Source organism: Bufo gargarizans, chromosome 3 (genome assembly GCF_014858855.1).
Source record: "Bufo gargarizans isolate SCDJY-AF-19 chromosome 3, ASM1485885v1, whole genome shotgun sequence".
NCBI classification, from domain to species: Eukaryota; Metazoa; Chordata; class Amphibia; order Anura; family Bufonidae; genus Bufo; species Bufo gargarizans.
Window position 1 is genome coordinate 374,595,701 of NC_058082.1, and position 17,331 is coordinate 374,613,031.

Below are 17,331 nucleotides of genomic sequence, written 5' to 3' on the forward strand. Positions count from 1 at the left end.
GGGTTGCTGCTGAGCGACGTTTTTGATTAGTCACTGCAAAAAGGGCTTTGTGTGCTGTTCAGCTTGACTATATAGAATCATATCGGCAAAGGAAAGTGAGTTGAGTTTTTTTTTAAGGAGACAAGGTGGCATATATCATCCGGGCATACCAATAGCTGTGTGAGTAACTCCTTTCCCCACGGGAGTACTGTGCGTTTCCTGTGCACCCCTCGTCTCCACAGAGGTACTGTGTGTTCTCTGTGATGACCCCCCTTTTCCAACAGCTGGTACTGTGTGTTTTTTGTTAATCCTTCCACACACGGGAGTACTGTGGGTTTCCTGTCCGCCTCTCGTCCCCGCAGAAGGTACTGTGTGTTCTCTGTGTGCCCCTTTTTCCACAGGAGTACTGTGTGTTTCCTGTACACACATTGCACTCCAGGTCAATTGGAAGTCCTATCCTGTGGTCAGGTCACTATTCAGAACCAAAACCGAGACTGGTATATCTCATTAGGAGACTCTGAGGGCCGCTTTGTGTCGCCAAGAGCCCTTTTCCTCGCACTACTACTTCTTTTCCTGAGGTCTAACTAGGGTGAACGGAGTCCATGTGTCGGTGCCAGAAATCCTAGGACAACTCAGAGGCGAACCTATTCAATTGTATGTGTTCCAAAGTTTTTTTTTTTTGTATTTGTGTTTCAGTTTTTAACCACCTCAGCCCCCCTAGCTTAAACACCCTTAATGACCAGACCACTTTTTACAATTCTGCACTACACTACTTTCACGATTTATTGCTCGGTCATACAACTTACCACCCAAATAAATTTTACCTCCTTTTCTTCTCACTAATAGAGCTTTCATTTGGTGGCATTTCATTGCTGCTGACATTTTTACTTTTTTTGTTATTAATCGAAATGCGTGCAAATGCGTGCAAAGTATTTTGAAATTTAAAATCTGTAAAAAATAGCCTGTGAAATCCGAAAGGTGCTCTTTGGAATGTGGGCCCATTTGCCCACCTAGGCTGCCAAAAAGTGTCACACATGTGGTATCGCCATACTCAGAAGAAGTAGGGCAATGTGTTTTGGGGTGTCATTTTACATATACCCATGCTGGGTGAGAGAAATATTTCAGCAAAAGACAACTTTTCCCATTTTTTTTATACAAAGTTGGCATTTGACCAAGATATTTATCTCACCCAGCATGGGTATATGTAAAATGACACCACAAAACACATTGCCCAACTTCTCCTGAGTACGGCGATACCACATGTGTGACACTTTTTTGTAGCCTAGATGCGCAAAGGGGCCCAAATTCCTTTTAGGAGGGCATTTTTACACATTTGGATCATTCTTCTCACGCTTTCGGGCCCCTAAAATTCCAGGGCAGTATAAATACCACACATGTGACCCTATTTTGGAAAGAAGACACCCCAAGGTATTCAATGAGGGGCATGGCGAGTTCATAGAATTTTTTTTTTTGGGCACAAGTTAGCGGGAATAGATTTTTTTTTTTTCTCACAAAATCTCCCTTTCCGCTAACTTGGGACAAAAATTTCAATCTTTCATGGACTCAATATTCCCCTCACGGAATACCTTGGGGTGTCTTCTTTCCAAAATGGGGTCACATGTGGGGTATTTATACTGCCCTGGCATTTTAGGGGCCCTAAAGCGTGAGAAGAAGACTGGAATATAAATGTCTAAAAATGTTTACGCATTTGGATTCCGTGAGGTGACTATAGTCACCAGGACACTTACCGAACCCCTGCAGCGGTGTACTAGCTGCCTGGACGTGGAGACTATGGTCCGGAGTTCGCAGAAGTCGGCGAAAATGTCAAGAGGGAGACGGATGAGTTTAAGAGAGGAGCGGGAGGAACGGCAGCAATATGGCGCCAAGGAGGATGAGGGGGAGGACCCGCAAGAAGAGATGAGCCGGAAAGTGGCGGTGCGGCTCAGCAAGTATGCCCGCGATTCGGGAGCAGCACGAGCGGGCCTTAAAGAATGAGAGGAGGTATCCTCAGATGGGGAGAGAGACTCCTCAGTGGAGGGGGAGAGCGGTCTGGAGGGAGCCCAGGCTTCTGTGAGATCGGGTAAGCAGGGCCATGCAGCTGAGGGGGGAAAGTGCCCCATGATAAAGAGCCAACACTCCAGGATGTCATGAGAGCAGTGACACAGTGCAGCAGCACCCTCAAGTCCCTGACATTGCAAGTGGAGGGACTTAGAGAAGATTTGGTGATTTATAGAAATGACCGCCACAAGATATCTGAAAGAACCACTGAGGTGGAAAAAAGAGTGTCTGGCCTGGAGGATGAAATGACACCCCTTAAAATGGCTGCCAAGACGTCTGGACGGGACATTGCACAACTATTTGCTAAAACGGACGACCTTGAAAATAGGTTGCGGCGCAACAATATTAGAATCTTGGGTATCCCTGAAAAAGCTGAGGGAGCTAACTCCACAGATTTTATTGAAAAGTGGCTGCTGGAAAACTTTCAAGATAAAGGGCTGTCTCCATTGTATGCTGTGGAAAGAGCACACAGGGTGCCCACTAGACCGCTTCCTCCAGGGAGGCACCCACGTCCGATCTTAGCTAAGATCTTGCACTACAAAGACAGAGACACTATTTTGAAAAAAGCATGTGATCTTCCAGAGCTATCCATTAATGGAGCGATGATCTCAATATACCCGGACTACTCATCAGAAGTTCAGAAGCGCAGGGCGCGTTTCCTGGATATCAAGCAAAGGCTGAGAAACCTTCAAGTACCATACTCTATGTTGTTCCCAGTGAAATTGAGGGTGGCGGCCATGGGAGACACTCATTTCTTTGAAAACCCGGAAGACGCGCTAAAGTGGCTGGATCTACATGAAAAGCGTCTGAAGCATAAAGAACCGGACACTTGAAGAGGAGAATGCTGGTGGTAATGTTGTCCCAAAAAATTTATTTTTCTCTTTTGTTTGCACTCCTGGTTACCTTGCAACTGGGGAGATCCCGCATTCACTATGGGGTGGACAGTCTTCTGGCCGGCCTTGTTTTGTTCCTCCCATGAGGCTTGGAAGCAGTTTTTTCCTTATCTACTCTTTTTTGATAAGATGGGAGTGAGAACTCTGGTATCAAGGAGTGCGGACTCTGTTTAGTTTTACTGTTCATTTTTATTGTTATTTGTCTGCTGACGACGTCACTTTGATTGCAGGAGCGCGAGCAGCGTGCTTCACCTTACTAAGGACTCTGGCCTGTGTGGAGTTAACACGGTGATAGACTATGCCGCATCGCAAGCTAGGCAGCGGTTGCTGTAGCTGACCTTCTAGGGTGGGAAATGTTGTTATGTATAAGGAATCAATTTTCCTGTTGTTACAATGGGGAGTTAATGTGGGGGGAGGGGGGTTCTCATACTTCAGCACTAAATGGCGGTGGTGGCGAGGAGAGAGATTAGGGAACTAACATGTTCAAATAACTGTGTGGCATATTTCTAGGAACATAATTGTCAATGACAGGGCCGGCCTTAGGTGTTCAGGCGCCCTGTGCGAGATAACCTTGTGGCGCCCCCCCCAAAAAAAAAAAAAACACTGCTTGTTGCTGGCATCATGGCATAGGCTGGCTGACTATCCAACCAAGTAGTTACCAGCCCTCACACCCCAAAGGCCGGTGTAATGTTATACTTCCCTAGTTCGTGAGATTTCCCTACCCTCGTCACTTCCGGTCGCACCGGACATGACGTGAGGAGGTGTGCAGCGCCGTGCAGGCGCACAACGACAGGTTAGGGAAATTTCACAGCAGAGTGCGCATGCGCCAGGAGCCTCGCCGGCGGTTAGGGTGGGGAAAAACTATGGGCCAATGCGCAGGCGCAGTGATCGGATGGATGTTCTCAGCTGAACACCGGCCGACACTGCGCATGCACTGGGAGCCTCACCAGCGGTTAGGGAAGGGAAAAATTACGACGTACGGGCCTGTGCTTTTTCCCTACCCTAACCGCTGGTGAGGCTCCCAGCGCATGCGCAGTGTCGGCCGGTGTCCAGCTGAGAAAATTTGTTTCCAATGTAGTATTAATAACTAAACAATTAAATAATAAACATATTGCATTGTCTACTTACCACCAGGACAATAAGATGATCTGGACTCTGGCTGCAGTCTGGCTCTGGGGACTCCATTGTCACTCTCTTCCCCCCCCCCTTCCCTTGTCACTCTCATTATCCCCCCTCTCCCTTGTCACTCTCATTATTCCCCCCCCCTCTCCCTTGTCACTCTCATTATTCCACCCGCCCTCCCTTGTCACTCTCATTATTCCCCCCCCATCACTCTCATTATTTCCCCCCCCCCATCACTCTCATTATTTCCCCCCCCCCATCACTCTCATTATTTCCCCCCCCCATCACTCTCATTATTTCCCCCCCCATCACTCTCATTATTTCCCCCCCCCATCACTCTCATTATTTCCCCCCCCATCACTCTCATTATTTCCCCCCCCCATCACTCTCATTATTTCCCCCCCCCCATCACTCTCATTATTTCCCCCCCCCCATCACTCTCATTATTCCCCCCCCCCATCACTCTCATTATTCCCCCCCCATCACTCTCATTATTCCCCCCCCCATCACTCATTATTCCCCCCCCATCACTCTCATTATTTCCCCCCCCCCATCACTCTCATTATTTCCCCCCCCATCACTCTCATTATTTCCCCCCCCCATCACTCTCATTATTTCCTCCCCCCTTGTCACTCTCTTTCTTTCCTTCCCCTTGTCACTCTTTCTTTCCTCCCCCTTCCCCCCTCCCCCCTTCCCCCTTGTCACTCTCTTTCTACTCCCACCTCCACCTCTAGTGTAGCGTGGCCGAGCTCTGTTCGATCCGCGGTACAGGAGCATTTGTTTCCTGTACCCGGCCGGACTGACAGGAAGTGCACACTAAGTGAGCACTTCCTGTCAGTCCGGCCGGGTACAGGAAACAAAAGCTCCTGTACCGCGGACCTAACAGAGCTCGGCCACGCTACATTAACAGGCGCAGGATTCTTTAGAGCGGCAAGCGCTCAGCCTCAGCCACTCAGGCGGCGCAGAATGAGGGGCGCCGCCAGCCGCCCCCAACTTATATAAGCAACTTTTTTTTTTTTAAACCGCAACGGGCGCCGGGGGGGGGGGGGGCGCCCCGTGGGAAAACATAAGTGCCGCCTCGCCTGCCCATATTACATTGCGGGCTGTCGGCCGCCCGGCGCCCCTGTTGCTAAGGCCGGCCCTGGTCAATGACTCCAATGACTAAATTAATTAGCTGGAATGTGCGGGGACTAGCTGATGCGTCCAGGGCCGGCCTAGCTGATGCGCACAGGGCGCCATAGCAACAGGGGCGCCGGGCGGCCGACAGCCCGCAATGTAATATGGGCAGGCGAGGCGGCACTTATGTTTTCCCACGGGGCGCCCCCCCCCCCCCCGGCGCCCGTTGCGGTTTAAAAAAAAAAAAGTTGCTTATATAAGTTGGGGGCGGCTGGCGGCGCCCCTCATTCTGCGCCGCCTGAGTGGCTGAGGCTGAGCGCTTGCCGCTCTAAAGAATCCTGCGCCTGTTAATGTAGCGTGGCCGAGCTCTGTTAGGTCCGCGGTACAGGAGCTTTTGTTTCCTGTACCCGGCCGGACTGACAGGAAGTGCTCACTTAGTGTGCACTTCCTGTCAGTCCGGCCGGGTACAGGAAACAAATGCTCCTGTACCGCGGATCGAACAGAGCTCGGCCACGCTACACTAGAGGTGGAGGTGGGAGTAGAAAGAGAGTGACAAGGGGGAAGGGGGGAAGGGGGGAGGAAAGAAAGAGAGTGACAAGGGGGAGGAAAGAAAGAGAGTGACAAGGGGGGAGGAAATAATGAGAGTGATGGGGGGGAAATAATGAGAGTGATGGGGGGGGGGAATAATGAGAGTGATGGGGGGGGGGAAATAATGAGAGTGATGGGGGGGGAAATAATGAGTGATGGTGGGGGGAATAATGAGAGTGATGGGGGGGGGAAATAATGAGAGTGATGGGGGGGGGAAATAATGAGAGTGATGGGGGGGGGAAATAATGAGAGTGATGGGGGGGGAAATAATGAGAGTGATGGGGGGGGGAAATAATGAGAGTGATGGGGGGGGGAATAATGAGAGTGATGGGGGGGGAATAATGAGAGTGATGGGGGGGGAATAATGAGAGTCATGGGGGGGGAATAATGAGAGTCATGGGGGGGGAATAATGAGAGTCATGGGGGGGGAATAATGAGAGTGATGGGGGGGGAATAATGAGAGTGATGGGGGGGGAAATAATGAGAGTGATGGGGGGGGAAATAATGAGAGTGATGGGGGGGGGAATAATGAGCGTGACAAGGGAGGGCGGGTGGAATAATGAGAGTGACAAGGGAGAGGGGGGGGGGAATAATGAGAGTGACAAGGGAGAGGGGGGATAATGAGAGTGACAAGGGAAGGGGGGGGGGGGGAAGAGAGTGACAATGGAGTCCCCAGAGCCAGACTGCAGCCAGAGTCCAGATCATCTTATTGTCCTGGTGGTAAGTAGACAATGCAATATGTTTATTATTTAATTGTTTAGTTATTAATACTACATTGGAAACAAATTTTCTCAGCTGGACACCGGCCGACACTGCGCATGCGCTGGGAGCCTCACCAGCGGTTAGGGTAGGGAAAAAGCACAGGCCCGTACGTAATTTTTCCCTTCCCTAACCGCTGGTGAGGCTCCCAGTGCATGCGCAGTGTCGGCCGGTGTTCAGCTGAGAACATCCATCCGATCACTGCGCCTGCGCATTGGCCCATAGTTTTTCCCTACCCTAACCGCCGGCGAGGCTCCTGGCGCATGCGCACTCTGCTGTGAAATTTCCCTAACCTGTCGTTGTGCGCCTGCACGGCGCTGCACACCTCCTCACGTCATGTCCGGTGCGACCGGAAGTGACGAGGGTAGGGAAATCTCACGAACTAGGGAAGTATAACATTACACCGGCCTTTGGGGTGTGAGGGCTGGTAACTACTTGGTTGGATAGTCAGCCAGCCTATGCCATGATGCCAGCAACAAGCAGTGTTTTTTTTTTTTTTTTTGGGGGGGGGGGGGGCGCCACAAGGTTATCTCGCACAGGGCGCCTGAACACCTAAGGCCGGCCCTGGATGCGTCGAAACGTCAAAGTGTGTTTAGTTATATGATGCGGTTCCACCCGGCTATATACTGCTTGCAGGAAACTCATTTGACTAAACAATCACTGCACACTGTGAGTAAGGCCTGGGCAGGCTTTTCATCGCACGCGGTTTTCTCCTCACATTCCAGGGGAGTGAGCATAATGGTCCATAGGAGTATACGTTTTTTATGTTTACAGGAACATGTAGATGAAGAGGGCAGGTTTATATGTATATTCTGTGAAATAGATGGGGTACGCATGGTTCTGGTATCAGTTTACATTCCTCCTCCATTTTCGGTGGTCCCTTTAAGGAAAATATTAGATATTTTAGCGCAATATACTAGTGTCCCTTGGTTTATAATTGGGGATTTTAATAATGTCCCAGATGAGCGAATGGATAGATGCAGAGTTCATGATGTTGGTAGGTGTCAAAGAGAGTCTCCTCTTAATAATATAATGACGGAGGTGGGACTGTTAGACATCTGGAGGATACATTCCTGTAATTCCTCCACTTTTGCATCATTATCGAGAATAGATTTAGCCTTGATTAATGCAGCTGCATTTCCTCTGGTGCACTCCACAGAGTATCTCCCCAGATCTCTCTCAGACCACTCTCCTCTTGGTTTCTACAGTTAAGTTTGCTGTCTACTAAAATTCCTAACTCCTTTTTCATGTCAGTGTTAACCAGTATGTTATCATTTAGTATGTACTGGTGCCCTTTTTCGTTCCATGTGCATAACCTTACATTTATCAGTGTTAACTCATCTGCCACTTCTCTGTCCAAACCTCCAATCTATTCAGATCCATCTGTAGCAGTGTACTATCCTTTTTCATGTTAATTACTTTGCACAGTATAGTGTCATCTGCAAAAATCTATATTTTCCTGTGCAACCCAATATATTGAAGCAAATCGGGCCAAATACTGAACCCTGAGGTACCCCACTAGTGATGATGACCCCTGATCTGAGTATGTACTGTTAATAATCACCCTCTGTTTTCACTGAGCCACATTTCCCCCCTATGTCAAGCATTCTATTTTAATGTACTTTTATGTATCACAGTATTAAATGTACATAAATCGCAAATAGGCCAGCACTACTCACTGTTATTGCAATGATTCCAATGCATGGTGGTGCCCGTAGCGTTGAATCCTGGTCCCAGGATTCCCGTAATAGCCAGAGAATAAGTAGAATAAGCCACGGCACTCCAAATGGATCCAATTGATTTCTTTATTACACCTTGTGCAGCAACGTTTCAACCAAACGGTCTTTATCAAGCTTGATAAAGACCGTTTGGTTGAAACGTTGCTGCACAAGGTGTAATAAAGAAAATCAATTGGATCCATTTGGAGTGCCGTGGCTTATTCTACTTATTCACAGTATTAAATGAACAGGGTGAGCCAATGGATGTCACAAGTCTAGAACTTACCTCCTCGCAGAAACTGATTAAATTAATTTGAGAAGACCGATCACTCATGAAGCCATGATGACACAATGTTATATGCTTCTTTTCATTGAAATACTCCAGAGAAGCATCTCTTAGAAAACCCTCAAACAGTTTACCCACGAGGGAGGTTAGAATTACTGGCCTATAGTTCCCGGGCTCTGCTTTTGACCCCTTTTTAAATACTGGCAGCACATTATAAGCGCCAATCCTGTCAAATCCTGTCAAACACTCCCTGTCATTATAGAGTCCTTAAATAGCAGAAATAAGGGTCTGTCTAAGAGACAGCTTAATTCTCTTATGATGCGGAGGTATATTCCATCTGGACCTGGCGATTTGTCAGGCCATTTTTAATAGGGAGTTTACTTTGACACTCTACATTTCATTTGACAGTTTATTTTCCTGAGTGAATACTGTACAGTGGAGAAAAAAAAAATAGATTTGCTTTCTCCTCATTGCTCTTTACAACTCGTCCCTTATTATTCTGTAAAGGGCCAACACTTTCAGGTTTACAAGTTTTATGATTGATATAATTGTAATATTTTAGGGTTAGTTTTACTCTCTTTGACAATGAGCCTCTCTGTCTTAGCTTGGCTGATTTTATTTGTCTTTTACATATTCTATTTTTTTACTTATAGTTTTTCAATGCTTCCTCCCCCCCTCCTGTTTTAGTGATTTAAGTGTTTTTTTTTTCTTGTCATCCTTTGCGTTTCTATTTATCGACATTGTTTTTTTCTAGTTCCTCACCCTTTTATTCCCATACAGTATGTACTTCTCACAATTAGAGTTTAGGATGGTTCTAAAAAATATCCCATTTTGTGGCTGCATTTTTTGAGGACACTGTAGAAGTTAGTGAGACTAATGGCTTCTCTTAGCTGGTCAAGTTTTGCTTTTTTGAAGTTCTGTTTTTGGTGCCTTCCTGAGGAAACACTTTTTTGAATGACAAATAGAAGGTGACTATTTCCCAGGTGTACAACCTGCACATTTGTTGCTCTGTCAGGTCTATTAGTAAGTGCTAAGTCCAGTATGGCTCTCCTTCTAGTCAGATCCTGAACCAGTTGAGAAGGGTAATTGTCTTTGGTTATTGCCAAGAACCTGTTTCCTTTATGAAATGTACAGGTTTCAGTGTCCCAGTCTATATCTGGGTAGGTAAAATCCTCCATGATAATGACCTCATTATGATTTGCCACATCATCTATTTCTAGTAGTAGAATTTCTGTGGCGTCTGGTTTATTAGTTTGCATATAACAAACTCCTATCCTTATTTTATTATTGTTTTTGCCTCCATGTATTTTTACTCACAGTGACGCTACGTGTTCATTTCTCTCACATATATCTTCCCGGAGCGTTGGATATACACAGGACTTTACATAAAGGCAAACCCCTCACCCTCTTGATGATCCTTTCTAAACATACAGTTACAGTTATCATCCAGCCTTGTCTCAATTATTCCCACTATGTCATAATCCTCCTCAGACATTACTAATTCCAGTTCACCAGTTTTATTAGTCAGGCTTCTGGTATTAGTATACATACAAGTAAAAGTTTTTTTTTTTACCCTACACAGTTTGTTATCTTTTCTAGTCCCTGCCTCCATTACACCCCTATGTAATTACCCCCACCCCCCTCCAGTCCCTAGTTTAAACATTCCTCCAACCATCTAGGCATCTTCTCCCCCCCAAAAAAGCTGCACCTTCCCTGTTGAGGGCCACAAAAACAACACACCATTTTATGATTCCTGTCTTTGCGACAAATTGTCTTATGTGTACCCATAAGAATAGAGTCTCCCACTACCAGCACCTGTCTGGCCTGACCAGTTCTCCTGGTCCTCTGCTTACTGAAACGGACATTTCCAGGGCTGACAGAGGAAGTGTCTTGCTGCAACAGTGACATTGAAAACTTGTTGAGGTGTGTCAGATCAGGGCTAGCCTTTCTGGCACTCTTCCCTCTACTCCGCTTTTTAAATGTAATCCAGCTACCTACCTCACTTTCCCAGTCTTCCATACTGCTAATGTCCTCCTCATCTACCCCATAGAGTGTCTGCTCAGTTAGCTGAAAACTAAGTAACATTATAGGAGGCACTATGGGGGCATGACTACTGTGTGGGGGCACGACTACTTTGTGGAGGCACTATGCAGGCATAACTACTGTGTGGCGGAACACTATGGGGGAAAAGATACTGTGTAGAGGCACAATGGAGGGCATAAGTGCTGTGCAGGGTCACTATTGAGCCATGACAACTGTATAGGGGCACTATGGGGGCATGACTGCGGTGTGGGGACAATATGATGGCATAACTACTGTGTGGGAGCACTATTAGTGCATAAATACTGTGTAAGGGACACTGTGGGGGTATAAATACTGTGTGGGAGCACTATGTGGGCACAGCTGCTATTTTTCCTCTTCAATGTCCTGAAAGGCTAAAGACATAGGGGCACATTTATTAAGACTGGCGTCTTAGACCATGTGCTGGCAGAGGATCTGCCGAAGTTATGAAGAGGCACAGGCCTCTCCATAACTTCGGCGCATTCCAGCGCCACTTCTAAATGTAAGACAGATTCCTAACTGTCTCACATTTAGACAATTTTCTACGCTTAAAATAGGCGTAGAAAATGATGAATGAGATGGGCCTGCTGCCGCCACGCCCACACTTTTAGACCTGGCATGAGCGGGGTAAAGTTGCCCTGCCATCTGCACCTGAAATATGCCTATTATAGGTATATTTCAGTATAATAAATGACCTCGTAGATTTCTGGTCTAATTTGCACCATTTTTCTGGTCCACATGTTGATAAACCCCTAGGGGTTGAGAAGTTGCATTGCTGTTGTGATTGGATATAACATAAATAAAGAAGAATCTTCGTGTGAACATGGAATGCTGTCATCTTTTCGCATATTGATAAATTAGTTGGGCTGAGGACATCCCACTGGGCTACATGCTCATTTTTTGTAAAAGTGTCGAGAGAGTATAAAATAGGACTTATTTATTATACTTATATAGCACTGACATATTCCGCAGCGCTTTACAGACAGTTTCCTATCAGTATGTCTTTGGAGTGTGGGAGGAAACTGGAGTACCAAGAGGAAATCCACGCAAACACGGGGAGAACATACAAACTCCATAATCGGATTCGAACCTAGGACCCCAGTGCTGCAAGGCAGCAATGCAAACCACATAGCCACTGTAACTTATGCCAAAAATGATGCCTTTTGTATGCCAGAAAACTGGTGTACAAAAATAATACATTCTTCTATATGCAGTTTTTTGTTTTTTTTTGCAGAATCTTTGAGGTCACTGGAATTTGTATTAAGATGGACCATGCACAGCATGGGGATTTTTTCTTGAGCTTTTACATATACTGTAACTTCTAATATGGCAGGAAAAAACTATATTACAATAATCTTGTATGTAAAAACACTTGAAACATACAACTTTTTTTTTTTTTTTTTACAGGGAATGTCTGGAAAGGCAACGGGTTCTCTTTAAATAAACCACCAAATAAAAAATAAAATATGAAAGGAAAAGTGTTTAAATCTCCTTGTTTTTGGATCCACTTCTGGTATACTCCTACTGTAAATGTAGATATGACAATACATGAAAATATTTAAATGCTTTAAAACTGACTTATTATAACTCATCAGCACAACGTTACAAAGTATATGTTTCACTTTAAATAGCAGTTTAGCTTGAAAACAAGGCTGGATTCAGATCTGTGCTATGAACTCCGGCAGAGGAACAGACTGCCAGAGTTCATCGTATCTGGCATAGCCGGAAACCACCGTGCACCGTCGGGTCCCCATTCACTATAATGGGATCCAGAGGTAAACTGGCCGATTTCCTGCTATGCCGGCTTTTAGACAGACCAAAAAATGTTACTAAACAGATACAGATTATAGATCACATAGATGTGAACCTGGCCTAACATGTTGCCTGTCTATGTACGGTAAGTGTTTATATAACCTACATTATGTTATGCATGTTTTGATTGCTGACTCACCTTCTTCCTCAACTACAGCTGCATTAGTATTATCTCCACCTCCATTTGCCATGACTTATAGATGGAACAAGACCGAGGGAAGGGTTCAACGTACTCCAAGGATCCTGAAATATATAACTCATGTAAGGCACAAAAATGAAAACTGTCGGTGTGACTATAACCCAATTATAAAGAAATAGCTATAAATGAAATACTGTACACGGTATTTACAGCAAATTAAGTGTTAATATAAACCAGGCTTATATTACTTTAAAGATAATCTACACTAATAATTACTTTATTAAAATTTTAATTTCCTGATAAAATAATTGAAATAACTCTTTATGCATTGTTGGGATTCTTTCTGGTAGGTTAGGCTAAGCCGGCGCAGTACAGAGGCAAAATACAAATTCGCAATTCAAACTTGAGTGTTTATTCATTCACACATGGTGCCAAAAACAAAACGTCCCGGGTCTCAGCCCTCCAGCCCAGCACAGGCTTTAGATCCCGGTTTTTGACCTCACCTCGCTGAAAATCAGCCCAGCAGCACATGCTGGGAGGAATATACCTGTTTTCCCAGACCAAACCTCTCACTGTGTTACAGCATGCAGGAGTAATTTGGACAATAAGGCTATATGCACAGAGCAGTGAAATGTATACTGCAGTTTTTTCACACCGGATTTTGGCACAACTTTGCACCAGATCTTACCTTTGCATTGTAAAGGTTTAAATCTGCACTGAAAATCCACAACCCACATCTATTTAGCTGGTATGGTATTATGCTGTGGATTTGCTTAAAGAAAATCTAATCAGAAAATCAGCATGTAATATGCATTGTATGAATGTAGCCCAAAGGGCTTTGTGGAAATCAAATCCCCTACTGTTTTATTGGCAGAATATATGTTCCTTTTATTGTAGCCTGGATTATGTGAACTGACTGTACATAATAACACTAATAATTGATTAGTATATTATTTTCACTTTTCAGGTTCTAATTGATTTAATTTATAATATCTGAATTTAGTTTCTATGTTCATCTTCAGACTTTATGGGTTTCCTCCCACACAGCAAAAAAATTGTGGGACAAATGTATTAGTACCGGCTAAGCTTTTGACAGTCAGTCTAATGATGAACCAGATTTATAACAGTGGCTGATGCTGGATGATAAATCTGGTGCGCCTTTCCACTGTCTAGTCTAAATTTATACCACCTATTATTTGGCTTACTTTGTGCCAGAAGTTTCTGCCAAATACACTCACCTTCCATCAACAAATTACACATTGTCTCACACGGTGGTAAGTACCGGTATCTAAAACCCTTAACTGCGGTGTAAGCATCTACACCAGAATTCTGGAACATTTGCAACAATAAATCTGCCCCACAGTTAATTGTCTTCCTATGAATAGGACCCAAAACATTTGTGTTTTAAATAAAAGTAATTCAATTTTGAGCACCAATGGGGCTTTTTTGCTTTATGAATTTTTATTGGGGGGGGGGTTAGTGGGGCACTTCAACAGTTTTTTCTCCGTTTTCTATTTTGGTTTTTGAGGTTATGGCATTCACCATAAGCTATAAATGGCATATAGATTTTTTGGTCAAGACTATGGTTACTCCATGTGTACACTGACGAGCAAAAAGGTAACAATGTGAAAGTCAAAAGTTAAACACATTGTTACCCTTTTGCTCGTCAGTGTACACATGGAGTAACCATAGTCTTACTGGCCCAAAAATCAATGACTACCATCATTTTATAGACAATCATTCTTGGCTATCTCATAAATAAATTGGACTTGCAACTATTTAGCATACAATTAGTTATGCAGATTCTTGTCCTGCTCAATGTTACAATTTTGCTCCTAAAATTCTATATTTTCATTTTTATTATTTTGTAAATCCACCTTTCGCTTTCAACATTGCCTGAATCCTTTTGGGCATGCTCTTGATCAGATTTAAACATGTCTCTACTGAAATCTGTTCCCAGGTCCCTGGGTTAAGTCATAACACGCATACACATTATGCTTTTTTGACATTAAACTGATAACATCATTTTTGGAAATAATACAGTGAAGTATCCAGTTGTATCAGCAAAATATCTTTTCACAGGACTGTATAAAATTGTGCAACAGACCAAAAGTGCAATACAATTACACAAAACATTAACAAACAAAATAATGGAATTTTAAGGGAGCAGGGGGAAAGGAGGTGGGAAAGGGATGGAGAGATTGATAAAATCTTCTGGAAATCTGGATGGTCTTAGGGTAAATTTCAGTTATAGGCAGAATATTGTGCAAGCGTATTGTGGCAAGTATGACATTGTATGAAACCATTCTCATGGGTTAGGGGCCTTGAGTAAAAATAATGTAGTAAGTCAATTTTACCTTGTGAGATATTGTAGTTATATGCTAAGGGCGAATCTATTTCATAGGTATATCATACCACAGACCTGAGACTTTCATCACTAGAAAAGCTCCCAGCCACTTTAGGCGACAAAGAATTTCCTGTATTTACTCCAAGGTCCCCAAATCTCTTCAAATCTACCAATGGTTCTAGAATACCAATGGGCTATCTGTTCAAGTCGGTGTATTTGATCACACTCCTGTATCCATTGTGGTTTTGTAGGAGGATCAATAGATTTCCAATTAACCGCAATCACTAATCTAGCAGCTGCAATCAGAGTATTACAGAGGGAACGAGTGTGTCTTGAGTACTGGATACCGCTGAATATCCCGAAAAGGTGTTGCCAGGAGACAACTGGCTGATCCAGTGCTGGAGAGGAGGTGGCAGAGCCCCCCAGAACATATCAGCCAATAGTCTATCCAGCATAGCCGTGGGACTCAGCACATCAGGCTGTAGCCACTTTTGTAAGTCATAATACTGGGTCCTCGCAGGCTCAGCTGGCTTAAACCCCCACTGATGTACCCACTGGGCCCAGACCAAAACATTTGTAGTGTCCCACTAGGTAGGAGTGGGCACTACACAAGGGTCAATTGGGTAACGTGTTACTTCTGCTCACAAGGGACAGCGATATTATTTTTAACTATGCATTGTAATGTATTTTCTTTGTGTTTTACATTTGTATGTTTCCCCTGTTAATGCTCAGATGGCCTATTGGGTGTAATTAGACATCCCAGACACTAGAGGGAGATATGGAGCCCCTAGGATAAATGTCCAGGCCCAGACAGGGAGTGGTCAGGTCATAGTCAGGAGTCTGTGAAGACAGAAGTGAGAAGGCACCAGCCAGAGATATGCTGAGGGCCTCCTCCTGACATACAGCTAGATAGTCCTGGTTTCCAGTTGCACCAGGAGGCTAGAAGGAGTACAGCCTGCCTGGAGACCAGTAATCCAGCAAACACAGATGAGATACCCCAGTAGTAGGAGAGGACCTCCTGGGAGAAACCTGCAGCCACCTTCCAATCCAGCAGAGAAGTCAGCTAATAGGCAGAGGTACTGTAATATTTAAAGCAAGTGCCAATACTGGAGGAGGAATTATATATACCAAGGATTCAAGCCAGCAATTAGGCATGCGGGCCTTGGGATCCAGCCAGCTAGAATAGCTGAGGGGATAGAGCAGCATTGTACTTCAACGCATTAACTGTATACCCTCCAAGTATCTTGCAAGATTTAAACCTGCCGTGCTGTAAAGTGAACCTGCTGTGCATTTATACTGTAAAGGACTGCATTATACTCTACTGAAATTGCCTGTATAAAGTTGGACTCTTTTCCAAAGTAAAGCAATGTTTGGTTTACCATCTGTGTACTCTATTAATCCTCCTGCAAACCGATGTGCCACCGTTACAGGCACTGGCATCACGATTCTTAAAGGGACCTTACCTCAGGCACTCAAAATACCTGCAACATCCAGGGCACCTCACACACCATCAGGCCTGGTCCCTATTTACAGAGTGTGCCCCAGAGGAACTAGTGTCTACCTCTCCTTCACTGTTGCATGCCTGCCCAGGGTTCCGCTCTAAAAAGTGAGTAACCCTCGATTGCCCATAACCGTGACCTCACTATCGCTATACCCAGCAGGTCTGGCATGCTGCACATTCACCCCCAGTCTTGCTTGATCATCCGGCAAGTAGAAATACACCCGCTGGGAATCGGATGCCAGGAATGGAGCGACGACCTCAGCAGACTGGTCTCGGGGTAGCTCTTCCCTGATGGCCACTTTCTCGTACATCGCCAGGTAGGTTTCGATGTCGTCTGCGGGGGTCATCTTAGGAATCGCAGCACAGACTGCTTTCTGGGAATGGTGGACGCTCGTGGTTGCTCCTGCTGTCTGCAAAGCCGTGTTGTAGCAGCAACTGGTTAGTCTCCTGCTGCTGCTTATTAGCCTCGCGTTGCTGCAGGTTTGTCTCTCAATGCTGCAGATCAGCCTCCTTGAGAGCCTTCACAACAGCCTCCATTTTGTCTTGGGGAACTGGTTGTAATACAGCTGGTTTAATGTACGACATACAACCGTGCCTGAAAAGGGCAGAAACCAAAAATATCGACGTTCACGCCAGCCTCACTGCTCTTTACCGCATCCTCCACCAATTGTGGGGTTTCACTCTGGTCAATCCTACCCATCGTTTAAAGTCTAGTGGGAATAAGATAGCTGCAGTGTAGAATAAAGAGCTGAATCATCTTGTTGTTAATAGAGGGGGACACTCTGGTTAGGGCTATTAAAGCCTCCTCCCACTCTCCAGAAGATAAAAAGGATATGAGCAACTTCCACCTGTCCTCGACAGCCAACGGGGTCACCAGCATACGAAAGTCAAGCAAATATGTGTAGAGGGCTGACACTATCCCTCTAGGGCCCTGGCATTTCAAAACCCCAAT

General features: G+C 45.1%; 1 protein-coding gene across 2 annotated transcripts in view; it reads right to left on the reverse strand.

Moving 5' to 3' along the window:
* Positions 1–17,331, reverse strand: part of BAK1 (BCL2 antagonist/killer 1) — a 126,598-nt gene that overhangs the window by 89,288 nt on the left and 19,979 nt on the right. For both annotated transcript variants that reach the window (XM_044286309.1, XM_044286310.1), the window contains exon 2: positions 12,532–12,635. In XM_044286309.1, coding sequence (XP_044142244.1) covers positions 12,532–12,583 — 52 coding nt within the window. In that variant the 5' untranslated portion in view covers positions 12,584–12,635. The remainder of the gene's footprint in view (positions 1–12,531; positions 12,636–17,331) is intronic.